Here is a 14,728-nt window from a genome sequence, read left to right on the forward strand (position 1 = left end):
TATGACATCAAAGCGGCATTTATTATAATCCTCAATATCTTATCTTTCAAAATACATAGTCCTCTTAATTTACGGCATTTCCCTCACTCACAACTAAAAGAAATTGCAAAAGTTGCCCAATTACCATGAGGGGCAACTTCTTGTCGTGTGCAAAACGTCCGTCAGTCAAAACCCATACAGAGCTGTGATGTCATTTATAGCATGTTACTGTACAGCCACAGAGCTGTGATGTCATTTATAGCATGTTACTGTACAGCCACAGAGCTGTGATGTCATTTATAGCATGTTACTGTACTGCCACTGAGCTGTGATGTCATTTATAGCATGTTACTGTACAGCCACAGAGCTGTGATGTCATTTGTAGCATGTTACTGTACAGCCACTGAGCTGTGATGTCATTTATAGCATGTTACTGTACTGCCACTGAGCTGTGATGTCATTTATAGCATGTTACTGTACAGCCACAGAGCTGTGATGTCATTTGTAGCATGTTACTGTACAGCCACAGAGCTGTGATGTCATTTGTAGCATGTTACTGTACAGCCACAGAGCTGTGATGTCATTTGTAGCATGTTACTGTACAGCCACAGAGCTGTGATGTCATTTGTAGCATGTTACTGTACAGCCACAGAGCTGTGATGTCATTTGTAGCATGTTACTGTACAGCCACTGAGCTGTGATGTCATTTATAGCATGTTACTGTACAGCCACAGAGCTGTGATGTCATTTGTAGCATGTTACTGTACAGCCACTGAGCTGTGACGTCATTTGTAGCATGTTACTGTACAGCCACTGAGCTGTGATGTCATTTGTAGCATGTTACTGTACAGCCACTGAGCTGTGATGTCATTTATAGCATGTTACTGTACAGCCACTGAGCTGTGATGTCATTTATAGCATGTTACTGTACAGGCACTGAGCTGTGATGTCATTTATAGCATGTTACTGTACAGGCACTGAGCTGTGATGTCATTTATAGCATGTTACTGTACATGCACAGAGCTGTGATGTCATTTATAGCATGTTACTGTACAGCCACAGAGCTGTGATGTCATTTATAGCATGTTACTGTACAGCCACAGAGCTGTGATGTCATTTATAGGTAGTTGTTAATATGGCCGCCGGTAGGGTCGCCGTTGAAGTTGAAGTTGATGTCCATGTACTTCCCAAAGCGGCTGGAGTTGTCGTTGCGGTTGGTCTTGGCGTTACCGAAGGCCTCCAGCACACAGTTGGACTTCAGAAGAACATTCTTCACACTGTGTCACAGGGGAGAGTGTGGTCGTCATGGATAACAGCAATAGCAGATGACAATGTGTCCCAAAGATTGAGAAGAGAGGAAGAGAAAGAGGTGAATAAGAAGTTCTTCCATTGTCAATTTTTGTATCTCGTCATCCAGAACAAAAATCAGCTTCGGGCTATCACTAGAGGTTAATGATTAATTGGTTCTTATCAAATCAAATTGTATTCGATCACGTGCTTCAGTAAATTACAGGTGTAGACTAACAATGAAATGCTTATTCTGACCTTCCCAGCCAATGCACAGACAAATATAAATATACCAAATATTAATAACACAAGGGGAATAAATACACAATGGTAATGATAACTTGACTATATACACGGTGGCAATGCGAGGTCAATGTGCGGGTATAGTACTGTGTCAATGAGGAATGCCAGTACTAGGAGTCAATGTGCAGGGTATTGCAGTACTGATCAGTAATACAGGGGTATAAATACTGAGATCAATGTGCAGGGGTACCGATACTGAGTCAATGTCAGGGTACCAGTACTGAGTCAGTATTTGGGGGTACCGGGTACTGAGCCAATGTGCGAGAATGCACAGCTCTACTGAGTCAATGTGCAGGGGTACCAGTACTAGTCAATGTGCAGTACAAAATCAGTGAGGTGAATGTGGCACATTTAGGTGGGGGTAAAGTGACTAGGCAACAGAATAGATAATAAACAGGCAGTTTCCAGTTAGGGATACAGTGTTTTCAACCTAACTACCGTTTCCTGTAAAAGGATGTGGGGATTCCGCTCAGGTGACTTTCCACCTGCTACGTTAGGTTAATGTAGATAGTCCATGTAGCTATTTAGTTAACTATTTAGTGGTCTTATGGCTCGGGGTAGAAGCTGTTTCAGGGTCCTGTTGGTTACAGACTTGGTGCGTGGCACCATTTTTCCCATGCGGAGCAGTGAAAGCAGTCTATGACATGGATGGCTGGAGTCTTTGACAATTGTCAGGGCCCTCTGACACCGCCTGAGTATAGAGGTCATGGATGGCAGGAGCTTGACCCGGTGATGTACTGGGCCGTACGCTCCACCCTCTGTAACGCCTTGCGGTCGGATGCCAAGCCGTTGCCATACCAAGCGTGATGCAGTTGGTCAAGATAGTCTCAATATTTTTTTATTTTTGTATTTTTATTTAACCTTTATTTAACTAGGCAAGTCAGTTAAGAACAAATTTCTCAATGGTGCAGCAGGAAAAAATGTAGGATCTGTTGGCCCATGCCAAATCTTTTCAGCCTCCTGAGGGGGAAGAGGCGCCATCTTGTCTTCTTCACGACTGTGTTAGTGTGTGTGTGGATCATGTTATTTCCTTAGTGATGTGGACACAGAGGAACTTGAAGCTCTCGACCCGCTCCACTACAGTCCCGTCGATGTGGAAGGGGGCGTGGCTCTGCCCTCCGTTTCCTATAGTCCACAATCAGCTCCTTTGTCTTGCTGACGTTGAGGGAGAGGTTGTTGTCCTGGCACCTCCTCCCTATAGGCTGTCTCTGACCTCCTCCCTATAGGCTGTCTCTGACCTCCTCCCTATAGGCTGTCTCTGACCTCCTCCCTATAGGCTGCCTCTGACCTCCTCCCTATTGGCTGTCTCTGACCTCCTCCCTATAGGCCTCCTCCCTATAGGCTGTCTCTGACCCTCCTCCCATAGGCTGTCTCTGACCTCCTCCCTATTGGCTGTCTCTGACCTCCTCCCTATAGGCCTCCTCCCTATAGGCTGTCTCTGACCTCCTCCCTATAGACCTCCCCTCCCTATAGGCTGTCTCTGACCTCCTCCCTATAGGCCTCAACCCTATAGGCTGTCTCTGACCTCCTCCCTATAGGCTGTCTCTGACCTCCTCCCTATAGACCTCCTCCCTATAGGCTGTCTCTGACCTCCTCCCTATAGGCTGTCTCTGACCTCCTCCCTATAGACCTCCCTCCCTATAGGCTGTCTCTGACCTCCTCCCTATAGACCTCCTCCCTATAGGCTGCTCTCTGACCTCCTCCCTATAGGCCTCCTCCCTAAAGGCCTCCTCCCTATAGACCTCCTCCCTATAGGCTGTCTCTGACCTCCTCCCTATAGACCTCCCTATAGGCTGTCTCTAACCTCCTCCCTATAGGCTGTCTCTGACCTCCTCCCTATAGACCTCCTCCCTATAGGCTGTCTCTGGCCTCCTCCCTATAGGCTGTCTCTGACCTCCTCCCTATAGACCTCCTCCCTATAGGCTGTCTCTGACCTCCTCCCTATAGACCTCCTCCCTATAGGCTGTCTCTAACCTCCTCCCTATAGACCTCCTCCCTATAGGCTGTCTCTGACCTCCTCCCTATAGGCTGTCTCTGACCTCCTCCCATAGACCTCCCTATAGGCTGTTCTCTGACCTCCTCCTATAGACCTCCCTATTGGCTGTCTCTGACCTCCTCCCTATAGACCTCCTCCCTATAGGCTGTCTCTGACCTCCTCCCTATAGACCTCCCTATAGGCTGTCTCTAACCTCCTCCCTATAGGCTGTCTCTGACCTCCTCCCTATAGGCCTCCTCCCTATAGGCTGTCTCTAACCTCCTCCCTATTGGCTGTCTCTGACCTCCTCCCTATAGGCCTCCTCCGTATAGGCTGTCTCTGACCTCCTCCCTATAGGCTGTCTCTGACCTCCTCCCTATAGACCTCCGTATAGGCTGTCTCTAACCTCCTCCCCTATAGGCTGTCTCTGACCTCCTCCCTATAGGCCTCCTCCCTATAGGCTGTCTCTGACCTCCTCCCTATAGGCCTCCTCCCTATAGGCTGTCTCTGACCTCCTCCCTATAGGCCTCCTCCCTATAGGCCTCCTCCCTATAGGCCTCCTCCCTATAGGCCTCCTCCCTATAGGCTGTCTCTGACCTCCTCCCTATAGGCTGTCTCTGACCTCCTCCCTATAGGCTGTCTCTGACCTCCTCCCTATAGGCCTCCTCCCTATAGGCTGTCTCTGACCTCCTCCCTATTGGCTGTCTCTGACCTCCTCCCTATAGGCCTCCTCCCTATAGGCTGTCTCTAACCTCCTCCCTATTGGCTGTCTCTGACCTCCTCCCTATAGGCCTCCTCCCTATAGGCTGTCTCTAACCTCCTCCCTATAGGCTGTCTCTAACCTCCTCCCTATAGACCTCCTCCCTATTGGCTGTCTCTAACCTCCTCCCTATAGGCCTCCTCCCTATAGGCTGTCTCTAACCTCCTCCCTATAGGCTGTCTCTAACCTCCTCCCTATAGACCTCCTCCCTATTGGCTGTCTCTAACCTCCTCCCTATAGGCCTCCTCCCTATAGGCTGTCTCTAACCTCCTCCCTATAGGCCTCCTCCCTATAGGCTGTCTCCTGACCTCCTCCCTATTGGCTGTCTCTGACCTCCTCCCTATAGGCCTCCTCCCTATAGGCTGTCTCTAACCTCCTCCCTATAGGCTGTCTCTAACCTCCCCCCTATAGACCTCCTCCCTATTGGCTGTCTCTAACCTCCTCCCTATAGGCCTCCTCCCTATAGGCTGTCTCTGACCTCCTCCCTATAGACCTCCTCCCTATAGACTGTCTCTAACCTCCTCCCTATAGACCTCCTCCCTATTGGCTGTCTCTAACCTCCTCCCTATAGGCCTCCTCCCTATAGGCTGTCTCTGACCTCCTCCCTATAGGCCTCCTCCCTATAGGCTGTCTCTGACCTCCTCCCTATAGGCCTCCTCCCTATAGGCTGTCTCTGACCTCCTCCCTATAGGCCTCCTCCCTATAGGCCTCCCTCCCTATAGACCTCCCTATAGACCTCCCTATAGGCCTCCTCCCTATAGACCTCCCTATAGACCTCCCTATAGACCTCCCTATAGACCTCCCTATAGGCCTCCTCCCTATAGGCCTCCTCCCTATAGGCCTCCTCCTATAGGCTGTCTCTGACCTCCTCCCTATAGGCCTCCTCCCTATAGGCCTCCTCCCTATAGGCCTCCTCCCTATAGGCCTCCTCCCTATAGGCCTCCTCCCTATTGGCTGTCTCTAACCTCCTCCCTATAGGCCTCCTCCCTATAGGCTGTCTCTGACCTCCTCCCTATAGGCCTCCTCCCTATAGGCTGTCTCTGACCTCTCTCCTATAGGCCTCCTCCCTATAGGCTGTCTCTGACCTCCTCCCTATAGGCCTCCTCCCTATAGGCTGTCTCTGACCTCCTCCCTATTGGCTGTCTCTGACCTCCTCCCTATAGGCCTCCTCCCTATAGGCTGTCTCTGACCTCCTCCCTATAGACCTCCTCCCTATAGGCTGTCTCTGACCTCCTCCCTATAGGCCTCCTCCCTATAGGCTGTCTCTGACCTCCTCCCTATAGACCTCCTCCCTATAGGCTGTCTCTGACCTCCTCCCTATAGGCCTCCTCCCTATAGGCTGTCTCTGACCTCCTCCCTATAGGCTGTCTCTGACCTCCTCCCTATAGGCCTCCTCCCTATAGGCTGTCTCTAACCTCCTCCCTATTGGCTGTCTCTGACCTCCTCCCTATAGGCCTCCTCCGTATAGGCTGTCTCTGACCTCCTCCCTATAGGCTGTCTCTGACCTCCTCCCTATAGACCTCCGTATAGGCTGTCTCTAACCTCCTCCCTATAGGCTGTCTCTGACCTCCTCCCTATAGGCCTCCTCCCTATAGGCTGTCTCTGACCTCCTCCCTATAGGCCTCCTCCCTATAGGCTGTCTCTGACCTCCTCCCTATGGGCCTCCTCCCTATAGGCCTCCTCCCTATAGGCCTCCTCCCTATAGGCCTCCTCCCTATAGGCCTCCTCCCTATAGGCTGTCTCTGACCTCCTCCCTATAGGCTGTCTCTGACCTCCTCCCTATAGGCCTCCTCCCTATAGGCTGTCTCTGACCTCCTCCCTATAGGCTGTCTCTGACCTCCTCCCTATAGGCCTCCTCCCTATAGGCTGTCTCTGACCTCCTCCCTATTGGCTGTCTCTGACCTCCTCCCTATAGGCCTCCTCCCTATAGGCTGTCTCTGACCTCCTCCCTATTGGCTGTCTCTGACCTCCTCCCTATAGGCCTCCTCCCTATAGGCTGTCTCTAACCTCCTCCCTATAGGCTGTCTCTAACCTCCTCCCTATAGACCTCCTCCCTATTGGCTGTCTCTAACCTCCTCCCTATAGGCCTCCTCCCTATAGGCTGTCTCTAACCTCCTCCCTATAGGCTGTCTCTAACCTCCTCCCTATAGACCTCCTCCCTATTGGCTGTCTCTAACCTCCTCCCTATAGGCCTCCTCCCTATAGGCTGTCTCTAACCTCCTCCCTATAGGCCTCCTCCCTATAGGCTGTCTCTGACCTCCTCCCTATTGGCTGTCTCTGACCTCCTCCCTATAGGCCTCCTCCCTATAGGCTGTCTCTAACCTCCTCCCTATAGACCTCCTCCCTATTGGCTGTCTCTAACCTCCTCCCTATAGGCCTCCTCCCTATAGGCTGTCTCTGACCTCCTCCCTATAGACCTCCTCCCTATAGACTGTCTCTAACCTCCTCCCTATAGACCTCCTCCCTATTGGCTGTCTCTAACCTCCTCCCTATAGGCCTCCTCCCTATAGGCTGTCTCTGACCTCCTCCCTATAGGCCTCCTCCCTATAAGCTGTCTCTGACCTCCTCCCTATAGGCCGTCTCTGACCTCCTCCCTATAGGCCTCCTCCCTATAGGCCTCCTCCCTATAGACCTCCCTATAGGCCTCCTCCCTATAGGCCTCCTCCCTATAGACCTCCCTATAGACCTCCCTATAGACCTCCCTATAGGCCTCCTCCCTATAGGCCTCCTCCCTATAGGCTGTCTCTGACCTCCTCCCTATAGGCCTCCTCCCTATAGGCCTCCTCCCTATAGGCCTCCTCCCTATAGGCCTCCTCCCTATTGGCTGTCTCTAACCTCCTCCCTATAGGCCTCCTCCCTATAGGCTGTCTCTGACCTCCTCCCTATAGGCCTCCTCCCTATAGGCTGTCTCTGACCTCCTCCCTATAAACCTCCTCCCTATAGACTGTCTCTAACCTCCTCCCTATAGACCTCCTCCCTATTGGCTGTCTCTAACCTCCTCCCTATAGGCCTCCTCCCTATAGGCTGTCTCTGACCTCCTCCCTATAGGCCTCCTCCCTATAGGCTGTCTCCTGACCTCCTCCCTATAGGCCTCCTCCCTATAGGCTGTCTCTGACCTCCTCCCTATAGGCCTCCTCCCTATAGGCCTCCTCCCTATAGACCTCCCTATAGGCCTCCTCCCTATAGGCCTCCTCCCTATAGGCCTCCTCCCTATAGACCTCCCTATAGGCCTCCTCCCTATAGGCCTCCTCCCTATAGGCCTCCTCCTATTGGCCTCCTCCCTATTGGCCTCCTCCTATAGGCCTCCTCCCTATAGGCCTCCTCCCTATAGGCCTCCTCCCTATGGGCCTCCTCCCTATAGGCCTCCTCCCTATAGGCCTCCTCCCTATAGGCCTCCTCCCTATAGACCTCCCTATAGGCCTCCCTATAGGCCTCCTCCCTATAGACCTCCCTATAGGCCTCCTCCCTATAGACCTCCTATAGGCCTCCTCCCTATAGACCTCCCTATAGGCCTCCTCCCTATAGACCTCCCTATAGGCCTCCTCCTATAGACCTCCCTATAGGCTTCCTCCCTATAGACCTCCCTATAGGCTGTCTCTGACCTCCTCCTATAGGCCTCCTCCCTATAGGCCTCCTCCCTATAGGCCTCCTCCCTATAGGCCTCCTCCTATAGACCTCCCTATAGGCCTCCTCCTATAGGCCTCCTCCCTATAGGCCTCCTCCCTATAGACCTCCCTATGGGCCTCCTCCCTATAGACCTCCCTATAGGCCTCCTCCCTATAGACCTCCTATAGACCTCCCTATAGGCCTCCTCCCTATAGGCCTCCTCCCTATAGGCCTCCTCCCTATAGACCTCCCTATAGGCCTCCTCCCTATAGGCCTCCTCCCTATAGGCCTCCTCCCTATAGGCCTCCTCCCTATAGACCTCCCTATAGGCCTCCCTATAGGCCTCCTCCCTATAGGCCTCCTCCCTATAGACCTCCCTATAGGCCTCCTCCCTATAGGCCTCCTCCCTATAGGCCTCCTCCCTATAGACCTCCCTATAGGCCTCCTCCCTATAGGCCTCCTCCCTATAGGCCTCCTCCCTATAGACCTCCCTATAGGCCTCCTCCCTATAGGCCTCCTCCCTATAGGCCTCCTCCCTATAGACCTCCCTATAGGCCTCCTCCCTATAGACCTCCCTATAGGCCTCCTCCCTATAGGCCTCCTCCCTATAGACCTCCCTATAGGCCTCCTCCCTATAGGCCTCCTCCCTATAGGCCTCCTCCCTATAGGCCTCCTCCCTATAGGCCTCCTCCCTATAGGCCTCCCTATTGGCTGTCTCTGACCTCCTCCCTATAGGCCTCCTCCCTATAGACCTCCTCCCTATAGGCCTCCTCCCTATAGACCTCCCTATAGGCTGTCTCTAACCTCCTCCCTATAGGCCTCCTCCCCTATAGGCTGTCTCTAACCCTCCTCCCTATAGGCCTCCTCCCTATAGGCTGTCTCTAACATTCTGACATTGCCACTGATGCAGCATATGCTGTATGTCCTTCCAGAATCTCCACTCTAACCCAGTCAAATATATAGTGTTATTTAACAGGGGACAAAGGAGCCTCCTCTGAACCTTCTGAACCCAGTGACACCTCCTGGTTGACCTTTAACACGGATGACTCACCTCTCGACCTCTGCTCTCTGGCTGGGGTTGGTGATGGCTGCGATGTACTGCATGATGTATTTGCTAGCCTCTGTCTTTCCGGCGCCACTTTCACCTGGGACACACAGACAGCTCACAACATCTACATGTATGTAGCAGTTCATGTACATTACTAGCAGATTTTGCAACCAGATATAAATTAGTAGATATACAGTACCAGTCAAAAGTTTGGACACATCTACTCATTCAAGGGTTTATCTTTATTTTTACTATTTTATACATTGTAGAATAATAGTGAAGAAATCAAAGCTAGGAAAAAAACATATATGGAATCATGTAGTAACCTAAAAAGTGTAAAACAAATCAAAATATATTTTATATTTGAGATTCATCAAAGTTGCCACCCTTCGCCTTGACAGCACACTCTGGGCATTCTCTCAACCTGCTTCACCTGGAATGCTTTTCCAACAGTCTTGAAGGAGCGCTTGTTGGCTGCTTTTCCTTCACAATGCCATCCAACTCATCCCAAACCATCTCAATTGGGTTGAGGTCGGGTGATTGTGGAGGCCAGGTCATCTGATGCAGCACTCTATCACTCTCCTTCTTGGTCAAATAGCCCTTACACAACCTGGAGGTGTGTTGGGTCATTGTCCTGTTGAAAACAAATGATAGTCCCACTAAGCTCAAACCAGATGCGATGGCGTTTCGCTGCAGAATGCTGTGGTGACCATGCTGGTTAAGTGTGTCTTGAATTCTAAATAGATCACTGACAGTGTCACCAGCAAAGCACACCCACACCATCACACCTCCTCCTCCATGCTTCACGGTGGGAACCACACACGCAGAGAGCATCCGTTCACATACTGTCTCACAAAGACACGGTGGTTGGAACCAAAAATCTCAAATTTTGACTCTTCAGATTTCCACCAGTCTAATGTCCATTGCTCGTGTTTTAGCCAAAGTAAATCTCTTCTTCTTATTGGTGTAATTTAGTTGTAGTTTCTTTGCAGCAATTCGATCATGAATACCTGATTCACACAGTCTCCTCTGAACAGTTGATGTAGAGATGTATCTGTTACTTGGAACTCTGTGAAGCATTTATTTGGGCTGCAATTTCTGAGGCTGGTAACTCTAATGAACTTATCCTCTGCAGCAGAGTTAACTCTGGGTCTTGCTTTCCTATGGCGGTCATCATGAGAGACAGTTTCATCAAAGTGATTGATAGTTTTTGTGACTGCACTTGAAGAAATGTTCAAAGTTCTTGAAATGTTGCTGATTGACTGACATTCATGTCTATAAGTAATGAAGGACTTACGTTTCTATTTGCTATTTGAGCTGTTCTTGCATTAATATGGACTTGGTCTTTTACCAAATAGGGCTATCTTCTGTATACCACCCCTACCTTGTCACAACACAACTGATTGGCTCAAAGCATTAAGAAGGAAATAAATTCCACAAATTAACTTTTATCAAGGCACACCTGTTAGTTGAAATGCATTCCAGGTGACGACCTCATGAAGCTGGTTGAGAGAATGACAAGAGTGTGCAAAGCTGTCATCAAGGCAAAGTGGGCTACTTAGAAGAATCTCAAACATATTTAGATTTGTTTAATACACATATGATTCCATATGTGTTATTTCATAGTTTTGATGCCCTCACTATTATTCTACAATGTAGAAAACAGTAAAAAATAAAGAAAATCCTTGAATGAGTAGAGTGTGTCCAAAACTTTTGACTGGTACTGTTTATATTTGCACTTCTACGATATAAGATAATGCGTTGTAAATTGAAGTTTATTTATGGCATGAATACACCTTAACTTAAGGATCTGATTTTTTTTCTTCCATTTTCACCAAAAATGACAAAAATAACTGCCTCTAGCTCAGGACCTGAAGCAAGGATATGCATATTCTTGATACCATTTGAAAGGAAATGGTAGGAGAATAATGTAATGTAGGAGAATAACACATTAGATCTGGTAAAATATCATTAAAATAAAAAAAACATGAGTCTTAGACTGATCCAATGAATCATTGCATTTGTTTAAAATGCTGTATCAAGATTGCCAAATTTGCCTAAATGGTTTATTATTAACTTTTCAAGTTGATAACTGTGCACCCTCCTCAAACATTAGCATGGTATACTTTCACTGCAATAGCTACTGTAAATTGGACAGTGCAGTTAGCTTCAATTCTTGTAAATCTTTCTGCCAATATCAGATATGTCTATGTCCTGGGAAATGTTCTTGTTACTTACAGCCTCTTGCTAATCACATTTGCCTACTTTAGCTCAACTGTCCCGCGCGGGACCCACCTATCCTGTAGTTAAAGTGTGTCTCTACTGTCAGTCACCAACCATGATGTTACTCTTCATGTGACTAATGTAAGCAGGTTAACATTTATTGTCATTAGTCTTATCCTAGAGTCAGAACTGAGTAATTTCCCTTAGATAAGCCAGCTGCAAAGTCTAAATTGGCTATATTGTCAAATTCATGATTTTTATAAAAATTCTTTAGCTTAATTTAAGGTTAGGGTTAGGCATTAGTGTGGTTAGGGTTAGATTTAAATGCCGATTTGTATGACTTTGTGGGTGTGCCAGCTAGGGACCACTCTGTAGAGCTGCCTGCAGAACAACGTTTGTGAAGAAAAACACTAACCTGCATCAATAGCCTGCTATAAGTACACACAGTAGATGAGGGAAATAGGACATTATGAGTTAGTGCAACTAAGAAAAGCCCATTTCACCAACAGTAAGTGGAGACCAATACGCATCATGTTCTGGGAAGTAGGGAACTGATAACCAGTCAGATAGATAGTGACAGACAGAATGGTAAAAAGATGTTTTCATAAAGTGATTGCGGGCCTCGTTTTGTTATTTATTGAGCAGAACACAGATATTTAGTGAGCAGAACAGAGATGTTTAGTGAGCAGAACACTGAGATGTTTAGTGAGCAGAACAGATCTGTTTAGTGAGCAGAACACTGAGATGTTTAGTGAGCAGAACACTGAGATGTTTAGTGAGCAGAACACTGAGATGTTTAGTGAGCAGAACACTGAGATGTTTAGTGAGCAGAACACTGAGATGTTTGAGAGCAGAACACTGAGATGTTTAGTGAGCAGAACACTGAGATGTTTACTGAGCAGAAAACTGAGATGTTTAGTGAGCAGAACACTGAGATGTTTAGTCAGCAGAACAGATATGTTTAGTGAGCAGAACACTGAGATGTTTAGTGAGCAGAACACTGAGATGTTTAGTGAGCAGAACACTGAGATGTTTAGCGAGCAGAACACTGAGATGTTTAGTGAGCAGAACACTGAGATGTTTAGCGAGCAGAACACTGAGATGTTTAGTGAGCAGAACACTGAGATGTTTAGTGAGGCAGAACACTGAGATGTTTAGTGAGCAGAACACTGAGATGTTTAGTTAGCAGAACAGAGATGTTAAGTGAGCAGAACACTGAGATGTTTAGTGGGCAGAACACTGAGATGTTTAAGTTAGCAGAACAGAGATGTTTAGTGAGCAGAACACTGAGATGTTTAGTGAGCAGAACACTGAGATGTTTAGTGAGCAGAACACTGAGATGTTTAGTGAGCAGAACACAGATGTTTAGTGAGCAGAACACTGAGATGTTTAGTAGAGCAGAACACTGAGATGTTTAGTGAGCAGAACACTGAGATGTTTAGTGAGCAGAACACTGAGATGTTTAGTGAGCAGAACACTGAGATGTTTGAGTGAGCAGAACACAGATGTTTAGTGAGCAGAACACTGAGATGTTTAGTGAGCAGAACACTGAAATGTTTAGTGAGCAGAACACTGAGATGTTTGGTGAGCAGAACAGATACGTTTAGCGAGCAGAACACTGAGATGTTTAGTAGAGCAGAACACTGAGATGTTTAGTGAGCAGAACAGATATGTTTAGTAGAGCAGAACACAGATGTTTAGTGAGCAGAACAGATATGTTTAGCGAGCAGAACACTGAGATGTTTAGCCAGATAAGATCCTAACTATCTATTCACCATGCTCTCTGACCCTCTCAGAACCAGCTAACCAAGGTCAAACAGGCTTGCAGGACTAAAGGAGGTAAATTATGATGATTGGAGTGTGAGGTGTTGTGGTAACATGGAGTGTGAGACAGACCTGACAACGACTTGATGCAGGTGTCTTTGGCTCGTCTCTTCATGGCCTTGTGCGCAGCCTCCCGGCCACAGCGTACAGGTGGGGAGGTTCTCGTACAGCTCCCGGCCGCGATAAGCATTGATGTCCTCCTTCCCGTAGATGTCCATCTGTTTGTAAGGATTGACTGACACCACCCCCTCTCCTATGAAGGTGTAGATACGTGCTCTCTGAAACCTACCAGGCACACAGACAAACACAGAGACAGACACAGAGACAGACACAGAGCTGACGTTATTTTAGCTTTTTGAAGTATGGTTTCAGCTTTTTTTCTTTTTTTTGAAAAGGCTTGAATTTTAACTATCCAAATAGAAATGTAGGAAAACAGAACAAAATCCTTTTGATAACAATCATTTGTGCCACAGAAAAGCTTCTATGTATAGTCTACACACACTCAACAGTAAGGTTCCACCCCATTAACACCTTGCCCGTTGTGCTGAGAGCAATGTTTACACAGCAACAGGGTAGGCCATTTCACAGAGAAACACCCTAATGTTAAAAACCCACATATCTGTGCATCTAAACTCAAACCTCCCACCTACTCTCAAAACGGACACACCCACCCCAAAACTATAGGAATTGACGTGGATGGGAAGTGAGAACAGGAAGCATGGAAAGTGAGAACAGGAAGCATGGGAAGTAAGAACAGGAAGCATGGGAAGTAAGAACAGGAAGCATGGGAAGTGAGAACAGGAAGCATGGGAAGTGAGAACAGGAAGCATGTACAAATTGTGTCTCAAGAGAAGTCGCTTTCTCCACCTTGTTTAACTTGCCTGGGTATTGATTTTACTTGTGGCACCTATCCTGCTGATATTAAACCTAATTGCCTATTTCTGTGTGGAAATGTAGGATGTACATCACAAGTTACAATAATCAACTCCATGACCTGCTAAACAAAAAAATATATATCTATCACAACCTGTGATAACCAACACGGCTACAAACAGTCATTTAGATCATTATACTAAGACTTGGATCTTAGAGTCACTGAAACTGTCTGTGGCAGCCGTTGGTCCTAGTAGTAATTGCCCAAAGCGGACAAATGAAGTTGTTTTAGTTGAATCCTAAGGGATGTTATTAGAGAGAACTTTTCTTTCTCTTCAACCTTTTTCTATCTGACTGTTACTGCAGACGTTGCCATGGGGTCAGGCCGGGCCTGATAAAACTAATGGGAACTTCAGGGAATTAAAGATATGGTGTATACACCATCCAGGGCTGAGGCCCCTGGCGTGTCTGCTGAGGCCCCTGGCGTGTCTGCTGAGGCCTGGCGTGTGCTGGGCCTGGCGTGTCTGCTGAGGCGCCTGGCGTGTCTGCTGAGGCGCCTGGCGTGTCTGCTGAGGCCCCTGGCGTGTCTGCTGAGGCCCCTGGCGTGTCTGCTGAGGCCCCTAGTGTGTCTGCTGCGGCCCCTGGCATGTCTGCTGAGGCCCCTGGCGTGTCTGAGGCCCCTAGTGTGTCTGCTGCGGCCCCAGAAGGTCATCCAACTAATAAACAGCATGTTTTACTACTACTGTGAAATACTCTTAACTCCTTTTAAACTTCACACAGGATTCTGAAGATGGCGGCATCGCAGACTAATGGTTTATATGTGGTTTCTCACTGTCTCAAGGGAAGGCAT

General features: G+C 48.1%; 1 protein-coding gene across 1 annotated transcript; it reads right to left on the minus strand.

Moving 5' to 3' along the window:
- Positions 1 to 18: 18 nt before the first annotated feature.
- On the minus strand, positions 19 to 13,120 carry LOC127910099 (unconventional myosin-Id-like). Its single transcript, XM_052473159.1, has 3 exons — positions 13,078 to 13,120; positions 8,962 to 9,055; positions 19 to 1,256 (listed from the first exon to the last, which is right to left on the minus strand). The coding sequence occupies exons 1-3, from the start codon at positions 13,118 to 13,120 to the stop codon at positions 1,097 to 1,099; spliced, it is 297 nt and encodes a 98-aa protein (XP_052329119.1). The 3' UTR covers positions 19 to 1,096.
- Between the last annotated feature and the right edge of the window lie 1,608 nt (positions 13,121 to 14,728).

The sequence above is a fragment of the Oncorhynchus keta genome, chromosome 20, assembly GCF_023373465.1.
Source record: "Oncorhynchus keta strain PuntledgeMale-10-30-2019 chromosome 20, Oket_V2, whole genome shotgun sequence".
NCBI classification, from domain to species: Eukaryota; Metazoa; Chordata; class Actinopteri; order Salmoniformes; family Salmonidae; genus Oncorhynchus; species Oncorhynchus keta.

What these genes read in the sequence shown, in the direction of transcription:
- LOC127910099 (XM_052473159.1), bottom strand. Translation starts at nt 13,120, where the DNA reads ATGAAGAGACGAGCCAAAGACACCTGCATCAAGTCGTTGTCAG. An exon ending in CTGCATCAAGTCGTTGTCAG is followed by an intron (nt 9,056 to 13,077) that starts GTCTGTCTCACA and finishes TGTGTGTCCCAG; the next exon opens with GTGAAAGTGGCGCCGGAAAG. An exon ending in CAGAGAGCAGAGGTCGAGAG is followed by an intron (nt 1,257 to 8,961) that starts GTGAGTCATCCG and finishes CCTGTGACACAG; the next exon opens with TGTGAAGAATGTTCTTCTGA.